We start from the raw sequence: 25,730 nt of genomic DNA, 5'->3' as shown, positions 1-25,730 counted from the left end.
TTTCAGCACCAGCTAGTTATTTTGAATTCATTCATTTAATGTCAAACTTTGTATTAATTTAATATCACCCTGATTTTTAAGATTTTCTCATCAAAGCATTACCATAATTATTAATCAATGTAATGCGATTACAGATATCTTATAGAATTTTTAGAATAATTACATAAATGTTTAGAATGTATAGTACTTTTAAACATTTGTTCATCTAATGAAATAGTAATTATAATAGGTTAGATATTATATTATGTAGTTAAATATGCTTATTTTAAAGGTTATTTGGTAGTTATTTAATAATAAACTTGGTGTTTTTCTTTGTTTTGTGTCTTTTCTTCTGTTTTTGTTTTCTTAATCTTGGGTTCCATTGAATGAGCTATTTCTATCCAAGCTATAATAATTATTGTTTATTAAAAAATAATTATGAAATTTTGTGTTCACTTTTAAAATCAACTGTAAAGTCTACTTTTTCCTTCACAAAGAGGTTCAAGTCTTGTGTCTGTTACATAAACAGCTTATTTGTTAATTTATTTATTTGATCATTTATTTCGCTCTCTAATCAAAGGAGGCTTAACTGTTGAGGAAGTCAGCCATTGGCCCACAGTCTTTATAGCTGTTGATCAAATATCAGGAACATGTCCACTGTGACTTTCAGTGATTCATATGAGTATTTTAATGTGCATAGGGCCAAGAGAGAATAATAATGAAAGCATCCAATTAGATTTAAATTATCAAAAAGTCCCTGTAGAGGACCACTGGTTGAGGTCCTGGTTCATCCAAAAGCCCCCAAATGTCTTCATATCAGTGTAATGATTTACAGTGGATTACAGTGTGGTAAAACAGATCAATAAATCCAAATGTCTGATTGGTAAACACATATGTCACCAACAGAATCCAAACAATGACAGTACAGGCTTCACTGAAATGATTTTGAAGTAATTATTTTAACTATTTGATGTTCTGAAAAGCAAGATTCAATCAATCAATTTTTTAAATATATTATTTTGTTTCAGCATGGTTAATTTTAAATATATTTTATGAAAATATGATTCATTTTGAATATAGTATTCTGTTTATTTTAAATTTACTTTTGGTTTAAACATATTTTTAAACATACTATTTTGTTTAAACATGGTTGATTTTAGATATAATTGTTTAATAATGGTTGATTTAAAATATATTAATATATCATATTGTGTTAAAACATTATTCATTATGAGTCTAATATTCTGTACTATCAGGTGTTTAATGCTCCTTTTATTTCTGTTCGTGTTTAAACCTTTGACTGTTTCATCAGTCTCAGAGGAACTCTCTGTTTCTGCAGTTTCAGTGTGCTGCACTGTGATTGGTCCGTCGCTGATAGCACCACAGTATCTCTGTATGAAGAACAATTAATGCCACTGAACAACAGCGATGCTCTAAAAGAGGAGAGTCACGCTTCAGTGTATGGTGGGTGAGTGATTCCACATCTGTTTTCTAAAGTGCATCTAACAGGAATCATTAAACAGAAAGTTTCGGACGGTTCATTAATGCCAGAAAACTGACGGAAAAACATACTGGAAAGTAAAAAAAAATAATTGCTTATTTAAAAAAAAGGTGTTTGATTTGAATGGAAAAAAGCGGGTCTGTAAGTTATAATACTTTTGTATGGAAAAATAAAGACCTATATTTATAGTAACAATCTGATGTTTTATTCTTGCTGTATTTAAAAATCCAGATCAGCACCTCTGTGCAGCAATAAAAAAGGAATCTGAACTTGAAAATCAACTGTTTTACATGCAAACCAAAGGAATGTCAAAAATGTGAAAATACCAGAGAGGGTGATGGGTAACAGTGGTTATAGGTAACAGCAGTGATGGTAACAGAGGTAATGGTAACAGAGGTGATGGGTAACAGTGGTGATAGGTAACAGTAGTGATGGTAACAGAGGTAATGGTAACAGAGGTGATGGGTAACAGAGGTAATGGTAACAGAGGTGATGGGTACAGTGGTGATAGGTAACAGAGGTAATGGCAACAAAGGTGATAGGTACCAGTGGTGATGGGTAACAGAGGCAATGCTAACAGTGGTGAAACGGTAACAGTGGTGATGGTAACAGTGGTGATAGGTAACAGTGGTGAAATGGTAACAGTGGTGATGGTAACAGTGGTGATAGTAACAGTGGTGATAGGTTAAAGTGGTGATTGAAACAGTGGTGACGGTAACAGTGGTGATAGGTTAAAGTGGTGATTGAAACAGTGGTGACGGTAACAGTGGTGATAGGTTAAAGTGGTGATTGAAACAGTGGTGATGGAAACAGTGGTGATGGGAAACAGGGGTGATGATAACAGTGGTGATAGGTAACAGCAGTGATGGTAACAGAGGTAATGGTAACAGAGGTGATGGGTAACAGTGGTGATAGGTAACAGTAGTGATGGTAACAGAGGTAATGGCAACAAAGGTGATAGGTACCAGTGGTGATGGGTAACAGAGGCAATGCTAACAGTGGTGATGGGTAACAGAGGCAATGCTAACAGTGGTGATAGGTAACAGTGGTGATAGGTAACAGTGGTGAAACGGTAACAGTGGTGATAGGTAACAGTGGTGAAACGTTAACAGTGGTGATAGGTAACTGGTGATGGTAACAGTGGTGATAGGTAACAGTGGTGAAACGGTAACAGTGGTGATAGGTAACAGTGGTGATGGTAACATTGGTGATAGGTAACAGTGGTGATGGTAACAGTGGTGATAGGTAACAGTGGTGATGGTAACAGTGGTGACAGGTAACAGTGGTGATAGGTTAAAGTGGTGATTGAAACAGTGGTGATGGGAAACAGGGGTGATGGGAAACATGGGTGTTGGTAACAGTGGTGATGGTAACAGTGGTGATGGGAAACAGTGGTGATAGGTTAAAGTGGTGATGGAAACAGTGGTTATGGTAACAGTGGTGATGGAAACAGTGGTTATGGTAACAGTGGTGATGGGAAACATGGGTGATGGTAACAGTGGTGATAGGTAACAGTGGTGACAGGTAACAGTGGTGATAGGTAACAGTGGTGAAACGGTAACAGTGGTGATAGGTTAAAGTGGTGATGGAAACAGTGGTGATGGTAACAGTGGTGATGGAAACAGTGGTTATGGTAACAGTGGTGATGGGAAACATGGGTGATGGTAACAGTGGTGACAGGTAACAGTGGTGATAGGTAACAGAGGTAATGGTAACAGCCGTCATGGTAACACAGGTGATGGGTAAAGGTGGTGTGCATGGGTAATATTACAGGCATTCAATACTAAATAATTTTTTTATCATACTAATTAGTATTTGATTTAGAACTTGGTTCATGTCAGTTTTAAATTAGAACATACATTTGACTTATTAATTTCTCAACGGAACTGTAATTCAATGACAAATTACTAAGTTAATTATTTTGTGCTGTCTCTGTAAGGTTTTAATCAATACTTTAACGTAGTATTTTACTTTGAACTAATGTAGTAAAAGTACATGGTAAATTTACATGTTTTTTATTACTTAAAGTCAACATTTTTGGCAAGGTTTTGTTTTTTTTCTTGACTGCGATACAGCATTAGGCATAATCTATGTAATTTTGTGGATTTATTTTTCCATACAATTCTCCACCATAAATAGTGTTTTCCGAAATAACACAACTGGAGTGTTAGAACTCAAATTCAGATTCAGAAATCCCCACTCTCTTTGAAGGTAACACAGGATATCTTTTTGAGTGGTAAGAATTTATTTTCTAATAACGTCTGCTGCTAGACGGCTCAGACTGAATCTCATTTTTATATTTTTATACCATCGGCATGACCAGCCAGCAGAGGACTCTTCCTCTTTCGGTGCATTGAGAACAGTTCTTCATTCTGTTTAGTCAGACAACTGGGGCCTAGTGTGGAGATCATTTTCATAAAATCCTGTTCAACAGGTTTACAGAAGCTATTTACAGAGACATCACTGGTATGTGGACAGAAGCTGCTTTTGGGTCAACATGGGGGTGTGTCAGCTCTCATCATAGAAAAACAGACCTGATTTAATCTGAAACCCAAAAAGATCATCAAACATCAAACCACTGAGTCTGTTTAAGAGAGTCCATCTGCCTGCAGAGTTAGCAGCTGCTCATAGCTGCTATCTGATGGTGGCACTGATCACCCATCATACCCAGCATGTTCTCTGCCCCCTCCCCTTCTCTCTCCCCCTGCAGCTTAGTCTCATTTTCCACCTGCAGACAGAGCAAGCTGATGTGATGATGAGGAGGACGATGAAGGAGGGTAAAGGTAGGTTCCTCTCTTCATTGTCTCCAACAAAGAGATGCATTTACCCGGACAGATTGGGCTCAGCCAATCAGACGAAGCATAGAGTAGATGGATCAGCACACGCCTGGCTGTGCAATCTGTCTGTCTGAGCCCCTCTGTTTTGGTCGGAGTCCCTGTGTTCTGGTCTGAATCCCTCTTTTCTGGTCTGGGTCCCTCTGTTCTGGTCTGTCTGAGTCCCTCTGTTGTGGTCTGAGTCCCTCTGTTCTGGCCTGTCTGAGTCCCTCTGTTGTGGTCGGAGTCCCTGTGTTCTGGTCTGAATCCCTCTTTTCTGGTCTGAGTCCCTCTGTTCTGGTCTGTCTGAGCCCCTCTGTTCTGGTCTTTCTGAGCCCCTCTGTTTTGGTCGGAGTCCCTGTGTTCTGGTCTGAATCCCTCTTTTCTGGTCTGGGTCCCTCTGTTCTGGTCTGTCTGAGTCCCTCTGTTGTGGTCTGAGTCCCTCTGTTCTGGTCTGTCTGAGTGCCTCTGTTCTGGTCTGAATCCCTCTGTTCTGGTCTGTCTGAGTCTGGATTTGAAAATCTTAGGGTTCTGTTCTGGTGTTTGTCATCTTTGTCTTCCTGTTCTCTAGTGTCTCTACTTCCTGTCTCAGATGCTGTCACAATTATCTGTGAACAGGAAGCCCTGAACTAGTCTCTGAGCAGGCCGACGTTTCAACCCTTCATACAGATTTACCGTAAACTCTGATGTAAGAGGGTCACATTTACCGTAAACTCTGATGTATGAGGGTCAGATTTACCGTAAACTCTGATGTATGAGGGTCAGATTTACCGTAAACTCTGATGTATGAGGGTCAGATTTACTGTAAACTCTGATGTATGAGGGTCAGATTTACCGTAATCTCTGGTGTCTGAGGGTCATTTTTTTAAATGTTATTAATTTTCCTGGAGGGAGCAGGTCGGTCTCTGGATAGATTCATGTTGTCTCACTGTAACTGCAGCAACAAAAGAGGATAGGTGGAAGACATCGAAGGGAAAATTAGCACACTGAGTTTGCGTATGGACGAAGCTGAAACCCGGGTCGCCACATCGGAGGACACCACTGACGCATGCAAACAAAACAGGTTGAGGATGTCCAGGCAGAGATGCAAAAACTCTATGACCACAGCGATGACTTGGATAATAGAGGAAGGCGCTGCGACATTAAAATCTTGGGTATACCGGAGGCGAAAGAGGGAAACAACATGATTCAGTTTCTGCAACGTGAAATCCCCGTCATGTTAGAACGAGAATTCAACTCCCCACTGGAGATTCAACGAGCCCACAGAGTACCTACTGGCCCGCCAAAGCGAGAGTCTAAAAGCGGAGACTGACCGCGGCTGATCATGGTCAATATGCTCCGGTATCAAGTAAAGGAAGAGATACTCCGAGCGGCGAGGGAGAAGAGGCAAGTCAACTGGCAAGGAGCTAGAATAATGCTTTTCCCTGACAACTCCAAGCAAGTAACGGATCAAAGGTTCTCATTCAAACAAGTGAAGGAGGATCTGAAAAGCAGAGGAGTGGAATACACGCTTCGCTTCCTGGCTGTTTTGGAGATGAGGGTCTTCTTTATTGAAAGATAGCACCTTTATCAATATGATTAGGACTGAGATCTCCCTTGTTGAAGAACCTAAAAAAAGGCAAGACACTTCCCTTGCCACATGGTGGGACACCCTCAAAGCATACTTGAGAGGAAGAATCATTTCCTATGCATCATATAAAAAAAGCTAGCTAACCAAGAAACTACTGGACTTGAGAAGGAACTTAAAATACTAGAAACTCTGCATGCTCAAACTAAAGACAGGCCTACCCTGAATAAGATAATCAACACAACATATCATCTTAATAAAATATATCATAATGAAGCAGAATATGCCTTATTCTGAGCTAAACAGACATATTGGGAGATGGGGGAGCAGCCTGGTAGGTTTCTTGCCCACTGACTTAAACAGCAAAATGATATGAATCATATAGCGGGTACTAGACAATCAGATGGACACACCTCTACTTCTTCAAACAAATCAACAACAGCTTTAGGTCATTTTATAAAATGCTATATTCATCTCAGGGTGACCTAGATACAAATTTTTAGAATTTTTTGCAGGGCCAAAATGCCCACAACTCTCTGATGGTGATAGAGATTTACTGGAAGCTCCATTAAGACTTGTGGAAATATCCCAGGCAATTAAACCTATGCCCCTTAATAAATCCCCTGGACTAGACGGTCTACCCATGGATTTCTACAGAACTTTCACATATGTTTTAAGTCCCCTTTTGCTTGATGTCTACAACAAAGCCTTTCAAACTGGCTCCCTCTGACAAACTATGCATTCTGCACTAATATCCTTTATCTATAAAAAAAGGGGAAGGATGCCTTAGACCCCAGTGGTTATAGGCCTATCTCTCTCCTTAACTGTGACCAAAAGATTTCAGTAAAGATCCTGGCAAATCGGCTGTCAAAGGTTATTGGAGTGTAATTCATACAAACCAAACTGGATTTATATCCAACCGTTATAGTACTGACAACATTAGACGTCTGGTGAATTTACAGTAGATCACACATGACTCTACTCACCCAACAATTGCTTTGTCATTAGATGCAGCTAAAGCCTTCGATTGTGTAGAATGGGGATACCTTTTTGAAACACTAGAAAGATTTGGCTTTGGAAGAAATGTTATTTCCTGGATTAGGACTTTGTACGAAACACCACATGCTTGTGTTTTAACAAACGGATTGATCTCTGACTTATTCCAACTGCACTGATCTACGTGACAGGGTTGTCCATTAAGCCCAGGACTCTTTGTATTAGCTTTAGAGCCCTTAGCACAAAAGCTGAGCAACAATATATTACTTCACGGAATCACAGTTGGCAACACTCAACACAAACTCTTAATGTATGCAGACGATATGCTATTACTAACACAACCAGAAAAATCGATACCTTCTTTATTTAGCTGCATTGATGAATTTACACTCATATCTGGATATCGTGTTAACTGGGATAAGCCAGAAGCAATGCCGATGTCAGGACATTGCCCACTCACTCTTTTAGTCAGTGGAAATTTAGTTGGTCTCCTAAGGGCATAAAATACTTGAATATGCAGATAACACCTGACTACAAAGATATAATCAGAGAAAATACCATGCCAATAATCCAGAAAATGAAATCCCATTTTGGAAGATGGGAAAAGATTCATTTTTTCTCTGTGTGGCAAAATACATTCCATTAAAATGATGATTGCACCTGTGATTTATTATGTATTATCCCACCTCCCTTTAAATACTCTATAATCTTACTTTAAAGAAATTACAATCCCATGTGCAAAGGGGGGGGGGGGGGATTCTTTCAAATTTTAAATGGTATTACTGGGCTATTAATTCAAGGTGTATTAGAACATGGTTAAAAGACACTGAAACAAGAGACAAACCCAGCTGGCTACAGATAGAGACTGAGGCTTGCAGTGGTCTTTCTCCATGGTTGGGTCTATTTGTTTTAAGTCATTACAACAAACAGAATGTTCTATCATTGCTAACACCAGAATAATACGGAATAAGTTGTTGTAATTGGAGAACAAGGGAAAAGACATATATCTGAATAAATGTGGTGGGGCTCATTGACAGGAAGGACTGTGTCTCTGATTACAGTCTGGACCCCTGATAAACCCAAAGAATGGCAAACATTATTTACAGTGGTAATGATAATACTCAGACATGAGAGTCTGAATGTTCAGATTCACCCTCTGTACAGTCTGAACCTACAGACACTGATGGTGGCCTTATTGTTATATTTCAACCATGACAGTCTGTCTGTTCACACATTTCATCACACTTATTTTTAGCGCCACCTGCCTGCATCAGAGCCAGTTACAGGCAGTGACCTCCATTGGTAAAGATCACATATCCTGTTATGATTCTGTGTTACTGATAAATCTGAGAGAACTCAAGCATTCTGACATTTCTGTGTTATCAAACGGACTGTGGTTTCAGCTGTTGGGTCATGTTGACCTGAAGATAAGAGGAGTAAATTTGTATACATGGAAAAATGAATAAACTCCCCTTTCCCAATGTAAGGGTCAATCCAGGAAAAGTAATCAAATTTAGAGGGGACAAAATATTTAGGTAATTTTTCTCTGTATTAAAACACCAGTGGAGGGCCAATTAGGGTTAACAACAGTGGATTAGTCCTTTAATAAAAAACCTTAGGTCACATTTGGGCGGTTGGATCACACATCGCTGGCCGTAGTCAGTGAAACTTTACACATGCTCAGTACAGTTCCAGTCTGTATCTGTCAGACTGTGGACTACAACAACAATGGCGTCCTCTGTTAGTGACATTCTCTCTGTTGTTTAAACTGACATGGAGAAATGTCTCAAATGCTTCTTTTGCTTCATTACAAAGTACCAGCGCCACCTACTGGCCTGGCATGGTGGCTATAGTTTTTGCATCATTTTTGGGTGTGCATGTTTATAACCGTGTCTTAATCTGAACTTTGACATTCTTTGGTAAACATTTACACTCACTCAGAGGTTCACTCTCAAAAATAAAAACAAAGATGTAACATTTTCCTCTTTCCCATTTCATCCCACAGGATGCCGTTCACCTCCATCATGAGACCGAATCTCACCTTTACTCACCTGGTCAGGTAACCTGGGTCAGCTGATGACAGGTGAAGGATCAGATTGAATCCTGATATTATTTTGAACATCTCTACTCTACAGTCAACCCCCCTTTTTGCTGACATCACATGCTCCTTTAGTCACCCCATCCCTCTAGCCGCAATTCCTCCTGGTTGAGCCTGCCCCCCTTGACATCATGCCGGTCCTCCTTAATGCCAACCCCTCATTCAGTTCAAAGGCTGAGCTGTTGGACCTTGAGGATAGTCAGATGGGTGGGGCGTTGTCTCTGGACTCTAGCCCTCATGGCTCTCAGACCAGCAGCCCCCTAAATTCTGGTCCCAGGAGCACCTGCAGCCTAGAAAGTGCCAGGCAGTCCCACATCTTCACGGTTGCGTCCTCCCTGCACAGACAGGGATACAGAGTGGGGAAGGATCCTCGTCACAGAGTGGACTCGGAGCAGCTGTGTGGGTGGAGCAGGCTGACCCCCAGGGCTCTGCAGGTCTTTAACACGCCCCGCTGGGTGCTGGTCTTCCTGTGCGCAGCGTCCTTTCTCCAGGGGATGATCATCAATGGCTTCATCAACACCGTCATCACGTCCATCGAGAGACGCTTTGACTTGCGCAGCTACCAGGCAGGTCTCATCGCCAGTTCCTACGACATCGCCGCCTGCCTCTGCCTCGCCTTCGTCAGCTACTTCGGTGGGAATGGACACAAACCGCGTTGGCTTGGCTGGGGAGTCCTGGTCATGGCGCTGGGCTCTCTTGTGTTCACCACGCCGCACTTCACCACACCACCCTACCAGGTCAGCCTACCGGAGCATTCAGAACTCTGCTACACCAACCGCTCCTCACCATGCCAGAACAAGGATGGAGCGGGGCTCTCCAGCTACCGCTTTGTGTTCATGCTGGGACAGTTACTGCACGGTGTCGGGGCCACGCCCCTTTACACACTAGGAGTCACATACCTGGACGAGAACGTTGAGTCCAACTATGCTCCAGTCTACATTGGTGAGTCACACAGACCGATCTTTATTTAGGTGTATGTGAATCAGAACGTTCTTTATGTAGGTGGATGTGAATGAGAACATTCTTTTCTTAGGTGGATTGTCATCAGAAGGTTATTTTTTTAGGTGGATGTTCATCAAAGTCCTTTTTTTTACATGGAGGCCAATCAGGACATTCTTTTTTTCTCTTTCTGAGTACATGATTGAAAAAGGTTCCATTTCCACACACCTGTGCACATAAAAATCTCAATCTTTACAGCAGAGGTAGTTCCTGAGACAGAGACCTGTTTGATCTCTGAGGAACAATGGAGTCTTTCAATCTAAAGGGCTGGGAAACAGGAAATGTTCAGACACACCCTCATGTGTGTGTTTGTGTTTTCTTTTAGGGATTTTCTACACTGCAGCCATCTTGGGTCCAGCAGCAGGTTACCTGCTGGGAGGTCACTTCCTGAACATGTTCACAGAGGTCGGCATGACGTGAGTCTGAAACAGAACAGAGAACAGAGGACACAGAACATAAGCTTAGCACACAAAAGTAAGGAAATGTGTGTTTGGTAGATTATTTCTTTGTTGTAACAATGCTCCTTGGTAATAAACCTTATACTGTTGGAAAGACTGTTGATTACCATTTTAAATGGTTCCACATTTGTAAGGATCAGGCATTTGTGGGATGAGCAGCAGAGCTGAGTATGTGGGTTGTGGCCATGAAAAATTTGCCAAATCTTCTCTGCCAATGCCAAACGTTTTTTTTTTTTTTTTTTTTTTTTTGCTGTTGCTATCTACCAAACACACATTTCCTTACTTTTTGTGCTAGGATTAGAAGAGAGAACATGAACATTGGCTGGGTTCAAACCATAGGCTCTGTATTCTTGGTTGTGTTTCAGATCCAGAGCCTTTTCTTTTGATGTCAAACCCAAATGTGTTCAGACCACAGCAAAAATGAGAGAACTGCCCTCACTGTTAACCTCACCTGTTAAAATATTAACTTTATTCATTTATGGCTACACTGTAAAAAATGTCCGTAGAAAATACGGCAAAAGACTGTCAAATAGCAACAGTAAAAGACCGTAAAACAAATAAACATATATTACTGTATAAAATACACAGAATTGCTGTAAATCAAGCAACGGTATGAAACATAAATTTTTAAAATTAAAGTACGTAATAATTACAAAATTGTACCGTTTAAACGAAAGAAGATTGTGAAAATAAAGGAAAAATACTGTAATCTTCAAGACGGGCAATTACTCTAAAAATTACAGTAGTATTTTGTTAAAATTACAGACTTTTCTCTCATGTACATTTAAATTCACAGTAAAAATCTGTGAAAAAAATTGCAATCACATACCGTAATTTTAGCAGGGACAAGAGGTTAAAAATACTGCATGATCAGGAAAGTTCTGTAGAAAATACAGTAAAAACCTGTCAACCTGCAAAACCTGTGAACAAGCACCAATTTGTTGTTATGTTCACATTTGTTTCTCAGTGCTACACCACATGATGCTGCCTTGTGAAATAAACGGACAGTTACAGTTAATATGAAAACCTTATTGAAACAAGAATGGTACCAAAAATCATTTTGTTTGTTCTTAATTTGATGGATGAAAGTGGTCAATTATTTTAGTTTAACTGATTTATTGGAAAAGAATGATGTTAATTGCTCTCACAAAGAATGCCATTGCATTTGTAAAGCCATTCCACTTCCTTTAATGCATCTAACACAAAATACATTGATGTACTTTAATGTTTCAGTCAATCTTTCAGAACTGAAATTGGATGACACATATTACCGATAGGAAATATAACAAGGTAATTGGAAAGAACTATTTTATATATACATAAAGAGAGAGAGAGAGAGAGAGATACATACTGTATATATAATATGTATATAGTACAGTTGAATATATAGTATATACATTATATAAATACAATAGTTATTTTTACTGGTTAAATAACTTAAACATGAATGCAAATAGAATGACAAGAAACCCTCCATAATCAGTTTTAAAAATGAATGGGAACTGTACATATAGTCTATCAAATTGATTTCTAAGGGAAAAAAAATTCTTAAAAAAAAAAACAATATGAAACCATGGTTTAGTTTCTGAAATTTTAATTTACTTCTCATACCTTATGTAATTTAATCTAAACTTCTCTTTACCTGTATGTGGGGTTATTTATGTCTAGTAAATACGTTTTGTTTCATGTGCCAATGCTGTATTAACTATTGGAATCTGTTCAATAAAGTTGTATCAATATAAAAAATAAATATATAAAAATAATTTTGAAAAACTGTTTCCCGTCGCCATTCAGCCCTGTCTACACAGGAACGATTTATATTCTGTCTGTACTAGAACAGCGATTTGGGTGTTTAAAAATGGAACAATTTGGAAACGAGCTCCAGAGTGAACAGTTTTCAGTCACCTCCCTCCATGTACACTAACAGTGCTGCTTTCTCGAAATGCGTTTGCGCACTGTGGTTGCAGTCAATTGCCATGCGCGAATACGGTTTCGCGCAGGCGCGGGGAAAGAAGGACCTTATACGCATGCGTGTGTGGTTCGTTGGAAAATCAAACCGCCAACGGCTGCCTGGTAAACTACAGCGTTTTCGTGTCTTCTGTGGTCTCGTGTGCGCGGAAATATTTCATAAAGTTGCTGTCTGCTCGCAGAACGGGCTGCAAACGAAGATGGAATACAAAGCAGGACATTGGCGTGTATTAATTCGACGTCACCCGGAGCATCAGCCTACGAGCTATTGGTAAGGTATGTAGAGCTTCTTTTGTCGTAGTGTCAAATGTTTCTGGAGTTCTTTTCATTCAGTAACACCACGTGTTTATAGGTAGAAGTTAAATGGGTCAGGAGGCATTTTGTTTCAATTCTAGACCAGCCAACATTGCTGTTTGATTTGTATTTTTTGCTGTCATTTTAGCGTGGAGAACGTTTAACACTTGCTTTGTTGGGGTCCATAAGTGAACCCCAAGCTCAGAGCTAAACTCGCCCACTTCAGACTTTTGAAAAATGCACAAAAAATGGGCGGTTGGATACTGGGAACACTGGGAAGAGGGAAAGAAAAAGGACGGAGTTTTCCAGATGAGGTGGGAGTGACCGTGAGGACCGTGATGTCCCCTAGCCAAAAAGTGAGAGTCCCGCCGCAGCACTGATGCTTCAGAGCGACCTAAGGTGAAGGATTTTTCCCCTTCAGAGTCACATTCATATCTGTGTTCAGAGTCACATTCACATCTGTGTTCAGAGTCACATTCATATCTGTGTTCAGAGTCACATTCATATCTGTGTTCAGAGTCACATTCACATCTGTGTTCAGAGTCACATTCACATCTGTGTTCAGAGTCACATTCACATCTGTGTTCAGAGTCACATTCACATCTGTGTTCAGAGTCACATTCATATCTGTGTTCAGAGTCACATTCATATCTGTGTTCAGAGTCACATTCATATCTGTGTTCAGAGTCACATTCACATCTGTGTTCAGAGTCACATTCACATCTGTGTTCAGAGTCACATTCATATCTGTGTTCAGAGTCACATTCATATCTGTGTTCAGAGTCACATTCACATCTGTGTTCAGAGTCACATTCATATCTGTGTTCAGAGTCATATTCATATCTGTGTTCAGAGTCCCCTGAGGCAGGCTTTCCAGCTTATTCCTACCCTTCCATGAATATGGGCGCCACTTCCGCTCCGTTCTATCTAAATGGGACTTTGCATAGAAACGAGATGCTAAACGTGACTATTAAAGCAATTTTAATACCAAACTACATAAAGTTAGACTGCTTCACCTCAGACGGGATAATATTATTATTATTTCTCTAGCCTCTACTGGAGAGTTCAAATTGATGACATTACTTTAGATAACCTACAAGGGCATATTTAGCTAACTTTAGTAGCTTTATATCGGTATAAAAAGATACATTTCTAGTTTGTGGAGTTGCTGAAATTCTCATTTTACAAACTAATCCCTCTTAAATATGGGAATTATATTTATAAAATTATCCATGACTCAAGTTGCCAGCTCTTCAGTTTGGTAAATGTCAAGTTTTGTATTAAGAATTAATGATAAATTAATACCAAAAGAATCACATCCCTGATGCACTTAGACAGTGGACAGCATGTTGTGAGAGACATATTTAACTTTGTCATAATATTAGTACCATGAACATAGCAACAGGTACTGAGCATTACAGAAAATATGATTAAAACATTTCAGCTCATTGATTTAACAAAAACGAAGCAGTATTTATTGCAGCAAATATTTATTTATTTCAGAACAACCACTGTTGACACTAAATCACTTTAGTAAGCCTCAGAACAATCATGTTTTTGCTATTATTGTTACTGTACTGGAAGTTCCACTTCCATTCATAGCTACAGTAGACCCCCAGGAAGAATGTGGTATCCACCTTATTTACTTATCTACAGCTTATAATACAAACAATGTGAACATGTGATAACAAAAATATAAATATTTACAAATTCCAGAAGAATTCCTATTGAAACAACTGTCGTTCTTTGTTAGCATCCATAGTTAGTTGCTGTACTAGAATACATGTATTTAATGTAGCCTACTTCCGTTTTGGCACCGGAAGTTTCGCCCATATTCACATTTACAGTAGCGGCCCCAGGTATAAGGGGGATAGTGTGGTGGTGGACTGTGGTGGTCCTGGGCACTACCTGTTGGCTCCAGCACCTCCTAAATGCACAATGGGGATATGTGCACGTCAGTGTCATGGCACTAAAGATTTAATAGCTCACTTGATTTTTGCAGGATGCCACAAAGCTCAAGATTCAGAGAGGACAGTTGGAGGGCTGCTCAGAGGACATAAAGGGCTTCTCTCCTGTTTCGACAAAAAAGAAGACAACCTCTTTTGCCTTGTTGAAACATTCTTGCCAGATGGGGTACCAGTGGAAAGCCTGCCCCATGTATTGTTTTTTGTAGTAAGTGGATCTCAGAAACACTTTAAAGACTCATTTGGATGGTAATGGATGATTTGCTTGTAATTCTTTTCTACTTTTATCATCCTCCCAGGAGCCTCTTGCTAGGCTTCAAGGCAGCTCATGCTATGCATTGACCAGCATTGGGATCCACTCAGGAGTTCCTACAGAGGTAATAATTTTTCCTCTTTAGAGGTAGTTATATGGTATAGTGTAATGCTGGCAAAATGTTTTATTTCCTTCCAGCCGTGTGCATCATATGATACAATATCAGTTATTTTTATAACTGTGTTATCACCTGTAACAACTGCTATCCTGAGGAAGACGGTTCAGAACAATAAGAGCCAAAACTAACAGACTGAAAAACAGCACATATCCCAGAGCAGTTGCAATAATAAACTAGAAAAGCACTCAGAGAGCAGACCTCCGCCATTAGCCCTATCTCCCAATAGTGAAAAGTCCTTTAAAATACCTAGATCCAGACGATGATCTGGATCAGTCCCAAAATCAAATCAGTTCTTCCTTTTGCCATTTCTGACATTCCCTGGAAATTTCATCAGAATCTATCCATAACTTTTTGGGTTATGTTGCCAACAAACAAACTAACAAACCCTGCGATCACATGACCTCCTTGGCAGAGGTAATAATAATTGCACTGAATGGAACTGTGCAAAATTTCGTTGTACTTGTGTACAATGACAATAAAGATTCTGGTTCAGATTTTTAGGTTTGATGGTATCCAAATTTTCAAATTTAAAAAACAAAAAAGAAATAGATGTGCAGCATTTTTTTCTAAACCAAAACTGTTGTGAGCAGAAAAAGCGCAAGGGCAAGCAAGATGACATACAGAGCTGTGGGATCAACACACACTCTAAGTGGAGAGGGTAGCACCAGTCACAGCTTAGTGTTGATTTTAGAAGAACATATAAACACAGCAACACCCGTCTGATAACTGCTTAACAGCTGGATCACTCTACATGTATGTCTGCATTTTGTGTCTGCTGTAGCTTCTGCCACAAAACACAAGGGATGTGACAAGACATTCAGCTCACGGGACAAGAAGAGATTGGGTCCCTCCTTTTTGAGTGAATTCAAAATTGGATAGTACTTTGCAATCAGTGCATACATAAGTGTTCAAAACTTCTAAGTTGACATGATTTGGTGCTTTACCTTGTCTTTCTATTTTTCCTTACTCTTTTTTAAGGTCCTGTTTCTTCTGCTAGTGGTGACTAGGACTCCATTACTTTATACTGTCTCCGGTATTCCACTCTTCTAAAAAGACGCCAGTTATCAAGGAAAAATAATGGTAAGCCTTGCACAGCATTTGTACATACCTCAATAAATTCTTTAGATTAATCTTTCTTTAAGCAACATGAAGCCATTTTATGTTTATTTTATGTAGTTTACACCAAGCACTGCATTAATCTGGTCATGTAGAAATACCCAGAATACTGCCATGCCACTGCTTTGTCCAGCTTGTTCTCAGTGTTCTGATGATCACACCATATGGGGGCCAATACAGTTTTCTGTGTGAGTCATATGTTTTCATTATGATTGATTTAAAATTCAGCGCCCATCATCTTTGTTACAGCAAAATCCTTTTGTAGCATTTAGGGTAAGTGTACCCATTAGGCCCACCAAAATCTAAGTTCACGTATTTTTCATAGATACTAAGATGGTTTATAAACATGATCATTTGTTAGAATGAAGGATTAATCCCTCATTTGAAGGTATATTTATTTACTTATGCATATTTTAGAGAACAAATTAAAGAAATGTTATGAATAAAGTCAAAAGTCTGGCATGGGCTTAATTGGTACCTAAGTACCATTTAAGCCCACGTGTGTTCCAAATAAGCCCACAACCACGTTTATTGACAGAAATTTAAAAAATTATTACATTTTTCAAGTAGTAAACACATATTAATTCAGTAACATGTTATACATGTTAAACACAATTGATTTTTTGAACTTGGCTTTAATGTTTGGCTTGTAACAATGGACCACCACAAACATGACTAAGTAGGCCTAAACCTAATTTTCATTGGCTTCAGTATTTAACATTTCATTGAACATTTTATTTAATATTGACAAAATTTGATTCAATATTGACAAAATAAAAAAAATGTGTTTGTTTTTAAAAGTATTAAATGACATTACAGTGAATCAACAATATCTTATTGAACTTGGATTTAATGTTTGGCTGTAACAATGATGATTTTAGGACAGTTGCTGTAATTCCTCTTTTTTGTTGGCTTTTTTCTCACTATAAACAAATAATTATGCAAAATTAACTGGCATAACAATTCTTCTGGTCAGTGTGTGATCTGTGATGTACTCGTGTTAATGAAGTTAGTATAACAACATCCAACACAGGATTACAGCGAAAAGCTATCAAACCTCAAAATTTCATTTTTTTCTATTGAAACACATCAGATGGGCTTAAATGGAACACACTGGGCTTAAATGGTTCTACAGTGACTACCAGGGAAATTAAGATAATATGTTCTCACCAAAATTAAACAAATGTTTAAAGAAATGCCTGTAGGCTAAATATGCTGCAAAACTTGCCATCACAGTTATTCCTCTTCTGCCAAACTTTCTGAATTATCAAGGAATTCTTGTTCAAAGTTTTATGTAAGATTTACGTAAAATGAATCAGAAAACACTTAGTTTGTGTACTTATCATTTTTAATCATTAAGCAGTGTATCTATCAGTAGGGCTACATGTATTGACTAGTGATTAGCTTGCTACGCTAGCTAGCATGACTCATCTTTTCACATAAAACTAAATAGTAAGAAATTACAAAAAACTACCTGTTTATACACAAAAACAAATCAATAATCTCTCAAATTACTTAATATGAATGTACTTAACAAGTCAGTGGCTGAAAATGGTTGAAAAGAGGTTCTTTCTGAGGGGTCCCAAAACACCAAAGTTTTGAGGCGACTTTATCTGAGCCTCCTTGAGACTGCACAAATGTAGGCGGGCCTTTTTCAATATCTACAAATGTGATTGGTGTCAAACAAAAACTGACATATAATTAAGAAATTGTGTGATTGGACAAAATAATGTATAGCATAAGAAAGGCCCCTCTTCTTTTTTTTTTTTTTTAAATTGACTTCAAAGTCGCAAGTGGGCTTAAATGGTGCCTGGGCTTAATGGGTAGGCTTACCCTAATACAATACAATAATAACTTTATTCATCCCCGAAGGGAAATTATATAGAAATTATATATAAAATTATATATTATATTTACATGTAAAAGCAAATTCTATATTTATTTGGGTGGTCTTACAAGTAAATATATAAATAAAGAGCATAGTTTGCAAATATTTATCTTGTTGTTCAACTACCTAAAATCACAATATAACCCTTATGAATGGTTCATACCAAGGTCTTTTGCTAACACTTGTGGTTTGGGCTATGGTGTGTAGCTTTAAACCAGTGTTAATTTCGTCGACTAAAACTATGACTAAAAATGTTCATCGACAGCTTTGTTTTCCATGACAAAAACTAGACTAAGACTAACAAAAATAGATCTGTGATGACTAAAACTGACAAAAACTAAGTTTAGTTTTTGACTAGAATGTAATGTAGTTTTCGTCAGACATTCAAAATCCATGATATCTCTCCACTGTGGGTAATTCTGTCAAAAAACAATGCAGCTGTAGCTCTTCTGTCTCACAGCTGTAGAATGGTGCGACCCCAGTTTTTGGTGGGTTCAGAGAACATCGCACTATGACTTGGTACCAGATTTAAGCTATACATTAAATGCTTGGACTAAAAGTAAAACCTAAAATGTGAGGACTTTTATGGACTAAAACTAAATGGACAGAAATTACTAAAATGTGACTGAAACTAAAATTCATTTCACTTAAAGACTAAAACTAAGACTAAAATTAAAAATATCTGCCAAAATTAAAACTGCTTTAAATAATGACATCAAGTCAAATTTATGTTTAGTTTTACAGCAATAGCTATGTCACTTTTTGTGTGGGTCCATATCTTCTTGGATATGTGAAGGAGGGGGGAGCTCAGTGGATACAAGCCTGGGCACCACAGCTCTAAACTATAAAGGAAAAGCAAATTGCAATTAATATGTCATAACTGTCTCATTATAATCAATAACGGAAAAAGTAATTGGCTGTTGTTAGGTGATTGCTGACTTAATAGCTGGCACTTGTGGGTACATTCACCATATTCTATTATAGAAGCGATCTGTATGTACTGTACACACTGTTTATTTTATTCTGTTGTGCTGATTGTAAGCATGGCTTATTAGAGCCTAGTTTTTTCAAATTTACATCTGTGTAGGCATTAAACTGAAGCACTGAATCACTCTAACTTTGTTTTGTATATGTACTTCCTGCAGAGAGGATGGAGCCAGTCCAAAGTAGAACACCTGATGAACTGTGCTCGAGTCTTCAAGAAGATGAAGTTTCTTGGCCATGTGAAGCTTCCCAAGTGGAAGGCCTTCTTCAGTCAAGACTGGACTCATTACTCTTGAATCATTTAGGGGCAAGTGACTTTGTTTCATCTTCATGCATTACACCAAGGACTACCTGTCATACATATGGACACAAGCTTTTTTTTCCAAGATCTAAACTGCTTTGTGAGTATACAGACAAGTTATCAGATGTGTTGAAAGGTTTTTTATAGCAAACATATAACTGCAGAGTTTCTTATTGTTTATCAGAGAGCTTGAATCTTTTGTTAAAAGTAGGAGTATTAGGGCACTACTGCAAAAATCTAGCAAATTAACTGAAATTTCACATGTTTTGTACTGTATTTTTTACAGTAAATTTCTGGCAACCACAGCTGCTGGTAATTTACCGTAAAATTTAAAGTAAGGCAGTATTAAGCTACTACTGTAAAATCTGCAAACATCAGCTGTAATTTCTCATGTTTTGTCCTGTATTTTTTACAGTAAATTTCTGGTAACCACAGCTGCCAGTAATTTACTGTAAAATTTAAAGTTGGGCAGTATTTTGCTACTACCGTAAAATCTGCAAATATCAGCTGTAATTTCTCATGTTTTGTACTGTATTTTTTACGGTAAATTTCTGGTAACCACAGCTGCCAGTAATTTACTGTAAAATTTAAGTAGTTATAATAAAATACCGTTTAACATTATACGGGTCTACTGTTTTTATTACTGAGATAGACTGTATTTAGGTTTACAGGATTTCTGGTGTTTTTACAGTAATTTACCGTAAACAGGTTTGTTTCATTATCGTTATTTTTACAGCCAATCCCTGTAGAAAATGTTGTAATAGAGCTGTAACTTCTACATCAAATTACAGTAAGTTGTACAGCAAATTACCGTAAATATGGTTACAGTATAACTGTTATTTTTACAGCAAATCCTTGTATAAACGGTTACAATATTGTATTTTTTTAACAGAAATTTACAGTTAAAAAAAAACAGGTTTGAACTGTAATATTTACAGTTGTAGAATGAAAACACCGTTTTTTCTCATACATTCTCACCGTAATTTTTACAGTAAATCTCTGGTAACCACAGCTGCCAGCGTTTTACTGTAAATTTAACGGAATTTTTTTTACAGTGTACAAATACAAGACTAAACCTCAGAAAACTTCCATCCATCTTCAAAAGGGTTAATAATCCAGAACAGTTGGCCTTCTGTTAAATCCTCCTTATTTCTCTCAGTTCTTGGTCTGACCTCATTTCTCATAAATTCTTGCATTTCTGCTCGTCTTATGGAGCTGATCAGTCCATGGTCCTGCTGGTGTAGGGGTGAGACTCTGATGATGTCTGTGATTCAGGAGTGGCTCCACACTAAGAAAACCATGCTTGTAGTCCACTTCCTGGACCCATCTGTGTGGGGGCTCTTGATCCACTGACTCCAGTCTCAGTCCAGTCCTCGAGAAGCATCCCTGTTGGTTGTACTCCTTTTCTTACCTCACCTTTCCCTTCTGTCCTTAAATGTGCTCTGATCCAGCCTCTGAGAACAGCCTGTCCTGTCAGCAGGGACCTCTGGTGGCTTACCCCCCTTGTGGAGCATGTCAGTGATTGTCTTCTGGACATTGGTCCAATCAGCAGTCATCCCCATGATTGTGGTTGTGTTTGTGTAGTGGATTTCTGATTTCATGATTGCTAAACTAAACTCTTCAAATATTAAACTTTGTATGAGATGGTTATAGAATTTATGGAAGTTTACCTTTGAATGAAATCACAGCACAATAATATTTTAATAACATTCAAATTTGTGAGGAAGGACCTGTAAGACGTTGAACACTAGACCTTCTCCTTCCTGCAAATCTACCTAGATAACACTAAGACCTCAAGATAACATGATCATTGCAGTAACAGTCTCTGTTCATGTACAGAACTGATCTGACTCCAGAGAATCCTCTGTGGGTTGGAGCCTGGTGGGTCGGCTTCCTGGCAGGAGGAGCAGCAGCTCTGATCATTGCCATCCCCATCCTTGGCTACCCTCGCCAACTGCCAGGTAGTGCTCATGATCAACACCTGTACTGACCACATCAACCTTTCCTCGTTAACACACCTGTACTGACCACACCAACCTTTCCTCGTTAACACACCTGTACTGACCACACCAACCTTTCCTCGTTAACACACCTGTACTGACCACCAACCTTTCCTCGTTAACACACCTGTACTGACCACCAACCTTTCCTCGTTAACACACCTGTACTGACCACACCAACCTTTCCTCGTTAACACACCTCTACTGACCACACCAACCTTTCCTCGTTAACACACCTGTACTGACTACCAACCTTTCCTCTTTAACACACCTGTACTGACCACCAACCTTTCCTCGTTAACACACCTGTACTGACCACACCAACCTTTCCTCGTTAACACACCTGTACTGACCACCAACCTTTCCTCGTTAACACACCTGTACTGACCACCAACCTTACCTCGTTAACACACCTGTACTGACCACCAACCTTTCCTCGTTAACACACCTGAACTGACCACCAACCTTTCCTCGTTAACACACCTGTACTGACCACCAACCTTACCTCGTTAACACACCTGTACTGACCACCAACCTTTCCTTGTTAACACACCTGAACTGACCACCAACCTTTCCTCGTTAACACACCTGTACTGACCACCAACCTTTCCTCGTAAACACACCTGTACTGACCACCAACCTTACCTCGTTAACACATCTGAACTCACCACCAACCTTACCTCGTTAACACCCCTGTACTGACCACCAACTTTACCTCGTTAACACACCTGTACTGACCACCAACCTTACCTTAACACACCTGTACTGACCACCAACCTTACCTCGTTAACACACCTGTACTGACCACCAACCTTACCTAATTAACACACCTGTACTGACCACCAACCTTACCTTAACACACCTGTACTGACCACCAACTTTACCTCGTTAACACACCTGTACTGACCACCAACCTTACCTCGTTAACACACCTGTACTGACCACACCAACCTTACCTCGTTAACACACCTGTACTGACCACCAACCTTACCTCGTTAACACACCTGAACTGACCACCAACCTTTCCTCGTAAACACACCTGTACTGACCACCAACCTTACCTTGTTAACACACCTGAACTGACCACCAACCTTACCTCGTTAACACACCTGTACTGACCACACCAACCTTACCTCGTTAACACACCTGTACTGACCACCAACCTTACCTCGTTAACACACCTGAACTGACCACCAACCTTTCCTCGTAAACACACCTGTACTGACCACCAACCTTACCTTGTTAACACACCTGTACTGACCACACCAACCTTTCCTCGTTAACACACCTGTACTGTAAATTTGTTGCCCCCTACAGGCTCTCATGCATTGATGTCATCGAGGGTTTCTGAAGCTCACCAGCTGAAGGATGGCAGTCACACCATGACCTCTGACCCTCAGTTTGGAAAGTCTGTCAGAGACATGCCCAGGTAAGACCACACACCGGTGAGATTTCTATATGATCCATTTAAATAAATCTGAATGTTTTAAACCAGTGATTCTTAACCATGGGGCCATGGCCCAACCATGGGCCGCGAGCGCCTGCTAGTGGACTGCCAAAAAAATCCTTTTTTCACCTGTGGGCCGTGAGGGCCGCGAGGAGTAAGCATTAGCCGTGAGACTCTCAGTTGTAATACACCTCCCTGCTACTCGGTGGCAGTAATGTGTTAGTCAGTTGACTATCAAGCTAAAACAAGCAGGAGAAGACAGCCGCGAGTCTAAAACAGAAGTTATGAATACGTTTGTTGATGTAATGAATGAGTTGTTTACAATGAGGTATAATTTCACACATTCACTGATATGAGGCCTAAGGCTGTAGAGCAGTAATACTCAACTCGCGGCTCTTGAGCCACACGTGGCTCTTTAGTAACCAGTTGCGGCTTTTTTAAGGCTTACTTGGAAAAAACAGAACCTTTAGTAAAACCCTTTATCAAGCTAAACACCGTCATCAGTAAAGATTCATAATAAGTCACATCAATAAATCTCTTACCCACACACATAAGACTGGCTTTAACTTCCAAATTTGAGCGTTTATTATTTTAAATCCGTATTTTATTACTGTCAGATGCGCTCGATGGAGGAGTGTGTGTAAGAGAAGAGAGAAAAGGAAGTCCACCGGTGGTGCATCTCTTCAGTTTGTTCATTCATCTAGGTGTTTATTCTGAAGCTTCCCATTTCCTCATTTTAACTTTTTCTCCAGCCACATCCTGCCGATGCTCTCTCACACACAGATCTATGACAATTATGCCGATGTGTGTCATCAACGAGCATAACTCACACGGATCACACGTGGAGATAATGTCATATCTAGTAAAAGTTGTCCAAATGTGGGTGTTTTATTTGATCTTTAATGCACTAATGATCATAAATATTGTCAAAAGAGCAGAAATATAAACCCAAAGCTCCAAAATGAGGCAAGGTGAAACGTTGTGTCTGGAGAGCTGCAGGTGTGAGGCAGGGCTGGTTTTAGTCATTTAGAGGCCCAGGGCCAAGACCATTATGAGGCCCCTCCCCCTTTAACTAAAGAATTAATAAGAAGTGGAAAAAAATTATAACATATCTCTTTTATGTTAATGAAGCCACAGAACTCCAGCTCAAACTCACTCTAATATCTAAAAAAGTCTTTAGGCCAGGTGGAACTTTCATAAGAGGTGTTGGGCCAAAGACTGGTATCTCCAAAATGACCACTTTTCATGGAATGAAAAAAATGTATCTTTTGACATATTTTATTGATTTAAAATGAGTTAAAACCACTGGCAGTTAAGACTGAACAATAACACTGATTTATAGAAACAAATTTAAATCATGAAAAATTGAGATACGAGGTTTTAGCCTGATGTCCGTGATAAATAAAATAAAAAATAAAATAAAAATCAGTGACATATTGTTTCATCTGACATAATACATTTGTATCCCATTTAACCTCATAATTATCCACCAATCCACTGTTTTATTTCATTTCAACTACAGATTATCTGATCTGTTATCTACCTTAAATTCCCGTTTTGTATTGTGTCTCTCGCTAAAGTGTTTTTTGGTAAAATAAGGTTGAGTAGCACTGCTGTAGAGACAGGCACGGTTCTCTGTTATTGTCTTAAATACTCATACATTAACAGGAGCACAGCAACACTCGTGTCTCTTTTCCTCTTCCGTCTGATCGAGGTACATTAGATGTAGTTATTGAATACAAATCAAATCAAGAGTATGATTACCAAGTCAGTGTTCAAATTTAAATGGGCCCCGGGTCCCTCTGTACTGGAAAGGTTGGGCCCCAAGGTCAAAAAGGTTAAGAACCCCTGTTTTAAACCAAACAACCATTACTACCCATAATCCTTCCTGCTCTGTCTCAGTCTGTTATGGTGGTGTTTGTGATTAGTTGATCTTGTGTGCATTTGGTCTAAAAGAGTGGCTTTAATTGGGCTTATATCTCGAGCTAACCTTAGTGGATCTACTCCTGAGTGTTAATAACAACTTTAAAATTTAAATTTTTATGAGGATCCATAAAATAGAACTATTTAAACTCAGGGAAAGTTTTAAAAATAAATTTATAGCAGTTAATTTGAATTGAATTTTATTTATTTGATGGGGACGATGCAGTTTAACAAAGTTCCATAGCAGAGCAGGAATCTGATGTGCTGCACAGAAAGTTTATAGCAATTGCTAGTTTCCAACTCTTGTTCCTAGTTGGGCCTTTGAGTAAACAGTTCATAAAATCCACATCAATTAACAGCATAAAATGGCACAAGAGTTTACAGAATAACAAGACAATAAAATTCATATCCACATAAAAAACAACAAATTCTATAAACCAGTTCAAATAGAAAGTTAAAAACATGGCAGACTAATAATGATTACAGCTCTGCTGTGCTTTTAAACAGCACTTGACCTTTGACCTTTGTAGTGAAGGATTTTAAATCTGTGATTAGTTTGATTTCAGTTGGTAATGAGTTCCAGAGTTTACATCCTTTAACAGAGAAGGCTGACTGTCCAAATGTTGACCTACGGTTTTGTATGTTACAGTTTCCGTTCGCTGAGCTTCTTGTTGCTCTGCTGCTGTTCTGTCTTCAAACAAATTTGGATCAGCGTTCAGGGGAAAGATTATTAACACATTTAAAAACTAGTTTGAGGAAAGAAAGATGCATGAAGCTCTCAAAGCTCAGTAGATTGTATTTTTTCAAACGTGGCAGTGATGCCAACGGATGGGTTTTTTGTCCATTATTTTTAAGGCTTTATTGGACAAGGATGAAAGATTTCTGATTGTTGAAGGTGAACCCTGAGCCCAAACTGAGCAGATCATGGAGTGCATAAATATCTGAGCTGCTTGAGTTGGTATGTACTGCCTAATTAATTCAAAACAATTTAGGTTGCTCTTTA

The 25,730-nt window shown here is 38.9% G+C and overlaps 1 protein-coding gene across 3 annotated transcripts in view; it reads left to right on the top strand.

The window, feature by feature from the left end:
* Positions 1–4,209: 4,209 nt before the first annotated feature.
* slco4a1 (solute carrier organic anion transporter family, member 4A1) overlaps positions 4,210–25,730 on the top strand; it is a 29,602-nt gene continuing 8,081 nt past the window's right edge. For all 3 annotated transcript variants that reach the window (XM_041798674.1, XM_041798676.1, XM_041798675.1), the window contains exons 1-5: positions 4,210–4,263; positions 8,862–9,896; positions 10,279–10,369; positions 21,197–21,318; positions 22,675–22,786. In XM_041798674.1, coding sequence (XP_041654608.1) covers positions 9,086–9,896; positions 10,279–10,369; positions 21,197–21,318; positions 22,675–22,786 — 1,136 coding nt within the window. In that variant the 5' untranslated portion in view covers positions 4,210–4,263; positions 8,862–9,085. The remainder of the gene's footprint in view (positions 4,264–8,861; positions 9,897–10,278; positions 10,370–21,196; positions 21,319–22,674; positions 22,787–25,730) is intronic.

The sequence above is a fragment of the Cheilinus undulatus genome, linkage group 11 (assembly GCF_018320785.1).
Source record: "Cheilinus undulatus linkage group 11, ASM1832078v1, whole genome shotgun sequence".
In the NCBI taxonomy this organism is placed as follows: Eukaryota; Metazoa; Chordata; class Actinopteri; order Labriformes; family Labridae; genus Cheilinus; species Cheilinus undulatus.
This window is presented reverse-complemented; position numbering and strand designations above follow the sequence as displayed.